Source organism: Drosophila miranda, assembly GCF_003369915.1.
Source record: "Drosophila miranda strain MSH22 chromosome Y unlocalized genomic scaffold, D.miranda_PacBio2.1 Contig_Y6_pilon, whole genome shotgun sequence".
Lineage (NCBI taxonomy): Eukaryota > Metazoa > Arthropoda > Insecta > Diptera > Drosophilidae > Drosophila > Drosophila miranda.
This window is the reverse complement of record NW_022881651.1, coordinates 989,226-999,196: the sequence shown is the minus strand read 5'-3', so window position 1 is coordinate 999,196 and position 9,971 is coordinate 989,226. Positions and strand designations below refer to the sequence as shown.

The 9,971-nt window shown below is 42.0% G+C and overlaps 1 protein-coding gene across 1 annotated transcript; it reads left to right on the top strand.

The window, feature by feature from the left end:
- The first annotated feature begins 7,049 nt into the window (after positions 1-7,049).
- Positions 7,050-8,317, top strand: LOC117195142. The gene is made up of 3 exons (XM_033399792.1): positions 7,050-7,419; positions 7,489-7,707; positions 7,775-8,317. Exons 1-3 carry the CDS (start codon positions 7,132-7,134, stop codon positions 8,210-8,212), a joined length of 945 nt encoding a protein of 314 aa, XP_033255683.1. The 5' UTR covers positions 7,050-7,131; the 3' UTR covers positions 8,213-8,317.
- The last annotated feature ends 1,654 nt before the right edge of the window (positions 8,318-9,971 follow it).

Below are 9,971 nucleotides of genomic sequence, written 5' to 3'. Positions count from 1 at the left end.
CAACAGATTGAGTTCATTTATGTCCTCATCGAAACACGACAATTGCGACGGCTCGAACATATATTCCTCTATGTCCTGATACGGCTCGAACAGATTGAGTTCCTTTATGTCCTCATCGAAACACGACAATTTATGCATTTCTGAATCTATCTTTTTATCCATCTTGGCGCGGTTCTTGGGTTACTCTTATTAACTTATTTCACTCTTTTCTCTATTTTTGTCGATCGTCGAATAACTCGCAGTATAATATCGCATAAAACCTATCGCAGTATCATATCGCAGTATAATATCGCATAAAACTAATTGCAATATAATATCTCGATCGGTTAGGGTTAATATATGTTGCCTTACAATTATTTTATTTTTTTATTTTTATACATGTTGAAATCAGGAAACTCGACGCGGAATTATGTGATATTTATCGGTCCGTATCGTATAGCAACAAAATATCTGTAAACGTTCTTCCTTCTTGATCGTCGTATTCGAATAAATGTGTGTTGGCATATCGAGTACATTGGTATTTCTTATAATACTATCGATGAGTAAATACCAAAACCATACATGCCCCGTTATTTAAAACATAAATAAAGAACACAAAATAAGACAAAGATGTACATTAATTTGGGAGGTGTAAGAATTGACGGGGTGGACAGTGCCCTTGTTAATGTATTATGCGGGATATACTGGGACCATCTGCAAGGCCGGAAAGTGCAAAGCCCGAAAGCACAGGAAATTGCCAACATGACGTTGTCGTTCGGTGGAGCACAAGTTTGCGACATAAGTGCAGCAGGAGTGATTAATTTGTACTTTTTTTTCTGGACCATCAACGTAAGGGTAAGTAAATTAGTTACATTTATATTATATTCTTCTAATAATGTATTCCATTCAGCGGGGACGACGCACGCGAAGTATGCTGAGCCTGTTACTCCGGTGCAGAATATTTCTGTTCTGATGATATCTCAGGATATTGAGGATATTGACAACAATATGAACGGTGATACGGAGGAGTCGGCCACAACTCAGGATATTGAGGATATTGACAATATGCACGGTGATACGGAGGAGTCGGCCACAACTCAGGATATTGAGGATATTGACAACAATATGAACGGTCATACGGAGGAGTCGGCCACAACTCACGATATTGAGGATATTGACAATATGCACGGTGATACGGAGGAGTCGGCCACAACTCAGGATATTGAGGATATTGAAAACAATATGCACGGTCATACGGAGGAGCCGGCCACAACTCACGATATTGAGGAGAATATTGACAACATTTCTGACAATATTCAGAATATTTCTGATTATACAGTCAATGATATGGAGTGTACTATTTCTGATGAAATATATGATTCGTCTGAGCCAGTGCACCACGTGGAGGAGAAGCAGGAGCAGGAGGTTCGGGAGGATCCGGACTTAAGTAAGTAAATAAGTAAAATTTAAAAAAAATACATATAATAACTTCTTAATTCTCCAGACATGTTTACTGAAGACATTCTTAGTACTGAAAGTGGAAAGGACAATTTGAAAACACCGATTTCCCCTAAGGCTTCGCCCCCCGTGCATGGCTGCAAGTGCAAACTATGCGGCAAAATGATTGGAAGGTTGAGCACCTTGGGAAACCACGTAATGAACCAACATTACACAGCAATAAGAGGTATGGTTTCAAGGAATTCGAAGACAATGCAAAAAATTGCTGCCGTTTTTAAGGAAAAAAAGTGACCATGTTAAGACTATCAGAGGAAACTGGGGTGCCGGCCGAGTATTTGAGGGCGATAGTCATGTGCAGCGATGACTATAAAAAAATTGGGTGCAGCTTGTGGGCCGCCAAGACGGATGCAGAGAAGCTGAAGGACATTAACCAATAACTGTTTCGTTTTTCAATTTTAATATTTGATTTGGCTTGAGTAGACTGATCCAGAGAAGCTGAAGGACATCAACCAATAACTGTTTCGTTTTTTAATTTTAATATTTGATTTGAGTAGAAAAACTCGCCTGTAATGCGTAAACGTAACGACTGAAAATAAACTTATTGACAAAAAAGGGAGGAGTATTTATATTGTGTGTGCGCCTTTGGGCCAAGAAATCATCAAAGTTATTCACGTCGCACAGTTTGGGAAAAAACTGGACTGGAGTGGAGTCGACTGGAGGGACTGCAATGACACTTGCCGGCTGGCGGCCTCTTGGAAATTTTAAGCCTCGTTAAGCTTCTGGTCAACCGCCTGGCTGGTCTGCTTGAGCGCTCCATCGAATGGATTAACCTTCGCTCTGGATATACTGGATGCCCTTTTGGATTACAGGACTACCCTCTTTAGCGCCTTTGAATGGATAAACAAAGTGCATGTCCTACATGGATTACAGCCGTATAGCGCATCATAAAAGGTAAAAAATAAAGCCACAAATTGAATGCCGAACACAGCAAATGCTTAACCCATGACACCACCAAAAGGGGGTGAGGGAGTAGAGGGGGATGAGTGCCCCCTATTAATCCTAAGTGCTTCCTGTGATTTTATGTACATTTGTACACGGGGAACAGAGGACTCCAAAGAGACCTCTCGAGCAGCAATTCAATGTACAAATGACAGGTTGGCTGTGACACAAAACAGCAGCTTAAGGAAGATGTAAAGCCATGCAAAAATATACCCCCCTCCCCCACTCTCCTTAACCCTTAACTCCTTAATCCCAGAATGGTAGCCAACATTTCGGCCACACCAAGGAGTATGGTGGCATGGTATTTATCGCAAGTCCTATCCCAAACCAACAAAGCCGATCAACTATTGCAAGTCGCAGCTCTGCCCAGGGAAAGTACGTCACCTGACCTGTGATTCGAAACACAACATCGAAGTGGGCCCTGAACTATCACTTGGAGCCGTTCAGAACTGGCTCTGGAAATCATTCAGAACGAATATCTGGAGAGAGCGGCACAACACAGAGAACGGCAGCAAATATCGAAAGCACAGGGAACATAAAGTAAATAAAAATACAAATACAAAACAAAGCCCATGAACGAATATTTCCTCACAGGTGCTGGACTAAGATGAATCCAACTATTAACAATTCCCCATTCGCCCGCTCGCGGTGTATTTTCGGATCCATGGGATCCTTCGTCTTTACCGACCAGCAGCAGCAGCAGCAGCCGGGGCTGCAGGTCCCCCCGAAGGTTCCGCCGACAAGAATGGACTCAATGCGATGCCCTTCCTAGGCCAAATCCACACCAGTCCTCTGCTGTCCCGCCCAATGGGTCCAATAGGTCAAGCAAATTATGCCGATACACCATCAAAAAATACAAAAAAAAACAAAAAAACAAAAAAACAAAACAAAAGGAACAAATATATTTGCAGTGGCTACGCAGCGCCCGACGTCATGTTCTGACTGATTTTCTGTCCGTCTCGCACATACTCTTTCTCTTCAGCTGGTTACCTAACTGTAAATGCACCGTGAAAAATATTGTCTTAATTGAGCAAATATAGCTACCGCATAATTTATGAACAGCGTTTTTATTAGGAAGTTAATTTCATTAAACAAAAATTGTTAAAGAATGCCGTGTTGTATTTAATGTAATATAAACGTATTATTTAATATATAATATGTAGATAATTTATTGTTTTTAAACATGTGCATAGAATAGAATGTTATAGAATATTTTTTTCTGTGCAATAGGCAAAGCGTGCGAGGCGCGCGCCAAAAATATGCCGCATTATTCTGCTGCATTCATTCCGATTCGGTTGCTCAGACAGTAAGAACATGGACTACGAAAATATTAAATTTGAATTCAGAGAAGGAAGCCGAGCTGCTCGTTACTGTTGTTTTCATTATGCGAGCAACAAGTTTATGTAAAAAACAAACAATTAAAACTAGGCGAAACCACATACATATGCCGGGTTAAACTCTGTAAAGCTAGAGTTTATTTAAGTGCAGACAAATCTAGAGTTTACTCAAATCCTGAATATGTTGTGCATAGCCATGGCCCTCAGAGTGATGAAATGGAAAAAATCAGTGCTCTTAGTGAAATAAAACTGAAGTGCGAAAATAATAGCAATTTCGACACCAAAAAAGTATTCAATGATGTTCTTGCTGAGTAAGTTAATATATTAATTAAAATTTTAATAATACATACTGCCTTGCTACATATGTATGTATGTTTGTACAGTGGCTCACAGCTTAAATGAACCAAAGCACGTTAAAAATTTAAAATTTTCATAACTTCTAAACCATTAAACTTACCAATGAAAATCAAATGACAAACAAAACGAACTTCTTATATTTTTTAACATTTTTCTAAGACGTTTTAAATAATAAATAACAAAAATACTGCCTTTTTCCACCCCACAGCTTATTTTGTTCAAAGAGAATTTGAACCAAATAGGCTGTGGGGGTGTTTTCTAGTGCGCATTTTGTTTTTTTCCTTTTTGCGGGGTAACGGAGAAGAATATCGAACTTTTTTTTTTTGGTTGGTAAGATAAGTAAAATTAAAGACTATACAATACCAAGATGTTGCATGAGGAACAAATTCTTTTTCAATTTTTGTTTGACGCTTCATGGTACGGGCGCGCGGGGCTATTACTTCAATTCTCTTTTACGCTACTCGGCTTCGTCAATGCTTCGGTCAGCGTCGAGTCGGTGTGTCTCGAGAGAAAGAATACAAAAACAAAATATGAATCGTCTGCGTGCCGAAACCGTAGGGCAGCGTGATCGCTGATGTCTTTGGCGCGGCACAGTGGGGACTCAGCCGAAATAGTAAAAAAAATTGTATGAGTGCTTTAGATAAATTTAATGTACGCATCTAATAGAGAATTTTCCAATCGAATTTTCAAGATTGTTTTAGTTTAAAGTTTAACATTTTTTCAGTGTGCAAATATTTATTGAACTCATATTCACTAACTAATTTAGCAAGCTGAGACGGCCATAGGTCCCACTGTGCCGCTCCAAAGACATCGGCGATCCGCGACCACCGCTTCGACGGTGCTGAGGCTCGAGCGACTAGAATTGCCGAACAGACGAAACCGATGGGCAGCGGGGTCGCGGTAGAGACGAAGTACAGTCGAAAAGGGAATTGAAACCCGCGCGCTCCCTCGTGCCTTTTGGGTTCTAATGTTAGGACCCGCAATAGAACAGCTTTTTGGTCGCTCATGCAACATCTTGGTATTGTATAGTCTTTGGTAAAATCTTAACAGAATGGTATTACAATTTTTTTTATAGGACTGCTCAATTGATTTTTACAGGGGTTTGAAGTTTGAAAAGTGCTCTGGTTCATTTAAGCTGTGAGGCACATACATATGTACATATATACTTCAGCGGTCGGCACGCACACATTACATTGCGTTTGTGTGCGTTGACAGAAGTCAAACTAAAACAAAAAGTATTATTGTGTTGCTGCCGACCACTGTTACAAACGCGTTGTGCCGGGTCGCAGTTTGACATGATCGTTCATGTTCTATTACGCGATCCGGTGTTTCTTGCGAATCATGCCCCTTTAAGTCCGTTTGCGAGACTTTGGTCGTCGCTCGGTTTTTGACCGGTAAATGCTCGTTTCGAAGTCCGTCTGCGCGCATTGGCCGTGCCGTCCCCTGATGTACATACATATGTACATGTACATGTATGTACATATGTGCATGCGAGCAGACAAGAAATGCACACAGACTGATGTATTATTATACCCGATACTCAAAATGAGTATTGGGGTATATTAGATTTGTGGTAAAAGTGGATGTGTGTAACGTCCAGAAGGAATCGTTTCCGACCCCATAAAGTATATATATTCTTGATCAGCATCAATAGCCGAGTCGATTGAGCCATGTCTGTCTGTCCGTCTGTCCGTCCGTCCGTCCGTCCGTCCGTCCGTCCGTCCGTCCGTCCCCTTCAGCGCCTAGTGCTCAAAGACTATAAGAGCTAGAGCAACGATGTTTTGGATCCAGACATCTGTGATATGTCACTGCTACAAAAATATTTCAAAACTTTGCCCCGCCCACTTCCGCCCCCACAAAAGACGAAAATCTGTGGCATCCACAATTTCGACGATACGAGAAAACCAAAAACGCAGAATCGTAGAAGATGACTATATCTTCTAGAGTGCAAATTCTGACCCAGATCGTATAATTATTATGGCCAGAATCAAGAAAACAATTTCATTCTTTCTCGCTCTGTCTCTCTCTAACACACAGGTTTCATGGTCGGTTTTGTCAATTGCAAAATATGAGTTCAAGGATCTCAGAACCTATAAGAGCCAGAGCAACCAAATTTGGTATCCACACTCCTGTGATATCTGACCTTGACCGTTTTGTGTCCAAATTTCGCCACACCCCCTTCCGCCCCCGCAAAGGACGAAAATCTGGGGCATCCACAAATCTCAGAGATTATTAAGGCTAGAGTAACCAAATTTGGTATCCGCACTTCTGTTAGATCTCACTATAAAACGTATATCTCAGAATTTCGCCCCACCCCTTCCGCCTCCACAAAGAACGAAAATCTGTTACGTCCACAATATTGCACATTCGAGAAAACTAAAAACGCAGAATCATAGATAATGACTATATCTATCAGATTGCTGAATCTGGATCAGATCGGATCATTTTTGTAGCCAAAAGCAAGAAATCAATTTGCAGTGGCCACGCAGCGCCCGACGTCACGCTCAGACTGATTTTCTGTCTCTCTCGCACGCACTCTTTGTCGTGTGGTTCAATATTAGCGGCGTCTGCCGCAGGAGAGCCATACTGACTTAGTATCGGGTATAACTGTAGAGTTGCGGTGTACGCAGCAACTCACAACGTTCCCCCTCGTTTTTCTATTCAATTAACTAGGAAAACAAAAGGTGAAGCGGAGATTGAAATAAATTATGACTCTGTCAAACGCACTTTGCAAAGAAAAAGACAGCCTTTCTTGCCAAAGCCTCCATCTTCTGCAACTTTTAATAATTTATATTAAATATTTGCAGAAGGTAAATTTCTTCTTATGCTACACTTTATTTACTAACTCTAATCAAAAATTTTTTGTAATTAGATAACCCCTTTTGTTTTTGTTTTGATGACTCGCAAAACGGAGCTGTGTTAACAGCACTTATTCACATATATAGACTCGAACATTTGCTGCCTTAAAGGAGCATCCTTTATATAAGATTACGAAAAGGCAATGCGTAACGCGTTAAAAGGTCTGCATCCCAACATGAATTTGTACGCCTGTTGGTTTCATTTTACTCAAGCATGCAAGAAAAATGCCAAGCAATCGAGTGGTTTTGAAAATACGCTGAAATGCAATAAGAAAGCTTACATGCTATTTATGAAATTTTTGCACTTGCCGCTTTTACCAGAAAGCAAAATTGTCGAAGCATTTAACCTTCTAAAAGGCGAAGCAATAAACTTAAATAAGAAGCTGTTTTCTCCATTTTTAAAATATTTTAATAGACAGTGGCTTAAAAAGGTATATTTTATTTATTGTTTAATAATTGAGTTGTATTTTACTTATTAATTTTTAACCCTAATTTTATTGGAGGGACCAAAAAGCATATCCGTGTTTAAGAGGTCAACTAGAACCACGAGCTCAGTAGAAGCTTATAATTTGAATTTGGGAAATAAAATTCGAGCAAATGGGCACTTTTTTAAATTTGTTCAATGTCTTATTGATGCAGAATATGAAAAAAGTCGCGAGTTTGCTTTACTCTTTCAAAATGGTGGTAATGGAAATCAGACACAGAAGAAGAAATTACGTGTAAGTTGAATACATTTTAAGTTAATCGTTAAAAATAATATGTTAGCTTAATTATTTTTGTTCTCAGGATCGCTCAAAAAAAATAATGGACGCAATGGATCTTTTTGAAAGAGGTGAAATAGATATACAGGGATTTCTGACATGCACTGTTTCCTTAGCTGACCGCTTTTCAAAGCAGGACTTCTTTGAAGGGGTGGACAATGAAAGCAATTTAACTGGAATGTCTTCTGATATGAAATCTTCCACATCGTCACTTTCATCGAATGCTTCTCATTCAAGTCAGTCATCTGATAAATCATTGGTTCAAATGAATCCATGCAATGTGTGCCTATGTAACACAAAGTCTGTGTTGTTGCGCCCGTGCAATCACGTAAACATTTGTGGTACATGTTGGGATCAAATTGTGGCCCACAACCAAGCAAAAAAAGAGTTGGAAGAAAATGAAAATATAAAGCCAAAATGTCCAAGTTGCAACCGAGAAGTCGAAGTTTTTATTTACAATTAACTTGTGTAAGTTAAGAACGACAAAATTTAAGAAAACTTCTATTATGATTTCAGTGTATTTGGACTATTGCACATTTTTTAATTTCAATAAAATCATGTTATAAAATGAATTGCTGTCAAAAAAATATAAGTGTATTTTACATGCGAAATTAGTTAATTATTTTCTGGCGGACTTAAGTCGTTTCGAAACGACATATCTCCGCCGTGTCATAAACGACATATCTCCGCGCGGAGATATGACGTTTTGAAACGACATATCTCCGCCGTTCCACAAACGACATATCTCCGCGCGGAGTTATGACGTTTTGAGACGACATATCTCCGCGCGGAGGTATCTCGCTTTAAAACGACATAATTTCACGCGGAGATATGTCGTTTGTGGATCGGCGGAGATATGTCGTCGGAGATATGTCGCTACCCCCCCCAGGACATAACTTACCCCCGGCTCCCCTGCAGATTCAATGCTGTGCCACAGATGGCTTCGATGGGACCACCGCCCGTGTTGAGCTCCCTCTGGACAGGCGGCGCTTCTCCGGACACCCGCGGAGACTACTACGACGACCCCCACGAAGAGTACTCCGACTGCCGCTACGAGGGCGACTACGAGGGCGACTACTCGATGCCCACCGAGGAGGACCAAGAGGAGGAGTCGTGCTCCTGTCAGAGCCAGACCTGTCAGAGCCAGAGCGAGTTCAGCTCGATAGAGTGCACCTTCCCCCAGGGTCTCCCCGCTGGAGTCCCTCGGCGCAGTCGTGCTCTCCACAATGCAGCCGGAGCACCGTCAGCGCATGGTGGCCTTGTACCACCTCGTCTTAGAGACCGCTGTGGTCAAGGTCGTGCTGCTGGTGCTGCAACTGCTGTGCTGCGCGGTGTTCTGGCTGGTCGAGAAGACCGTGGGCTTCAACGAAACCGTCGGCTCGAAGCGCCACCGATTGTGGAACAGCAAGTTCAAGCTGCGCACCATCCAGCGCCAGTTGCTGTGGCGCATGGCCAATGCCCGGGGCGACGAGACGCTCGTCTTCTTTGCCGTGCTCATGACCACGCCCTGGCTGTTCTCCCTCAGCCTCCTGGGATTCATCCTGTCCCTGGCGGCGCTCCTGAAGAAGACCGTCGAGCAGCTGGTGTTCCAGATACGCCTGCACCTCGTGCTCTAGGGGCAGCCATCGAGCAGAAAGCAGCAAGCAGTATCCAATCACACACTGACAGAAGACACACGGCCACACGCCCGACACTCCACCCCTCCCCTCAGAGATGTTTGCACTTCCATTTGGGCATCTATTTTCGTTGATGCTGGCATCGCAATACACGGAATCGTCTCTCCGTTTTTGGCCGCAATGAAAATAGATACCGAAATATTCGAAATTCAAAGTCAATTCCCACGAGAGAGAGCGGGACAGGCCTTCTTCTTTTGGTTTACGGCCTTTCTTTCTTCTGCCTTTGGCATCGCCCACTCCACTCTCTTTATTTTTCTTGCATTAAATTGGCAATAATATGAACTCGCCTTCTCTTTCTGCTTGGTAGTATTCCCCTGTCGCCGATAGCCCGCATCCTCTTCGTTCCAGAATCTGCGGAAGTTTCTAGCGGGGGCTTCTGGCGTGCATCAGCCGTCGAGTAGATTGAATGGGAACTCTGCCAGCATATATGTATTATGTGTGTGTGTGCCCAACTAACGCAGACAACTGCGTTCTAGAATGAAATATTAATTCATTGGATACGCACACACAGATCCCCCTTCATCGCTCTCTGTTTCCCTCGGAGGG

Excerpts from the sequence above, each read along its gene's own strand:
- LOC117195142 (XM_033399792.1), top strand. The coding sequence starts at position 7,132 with ATGCGTAACGCGTTAAAAGGTCTGCATCCCAACATGAATTTGTACGCC. Across the intron at positions 7,420-7,488 it reads ATAGACAGTGGCTTAAAAAG|GAGGGACCAAAAAGCATATC; the intron begins GTATATTTTATT and ends CTAATTTTATTG. Across the intron at positions 7,708-7,774 it reads CACAGAAGAAGAAATTACGT|GATCGCTCAAAAAAAATAAT; the intron begins GTAAGTTGAATA and ends TTTTGTTCTCAG.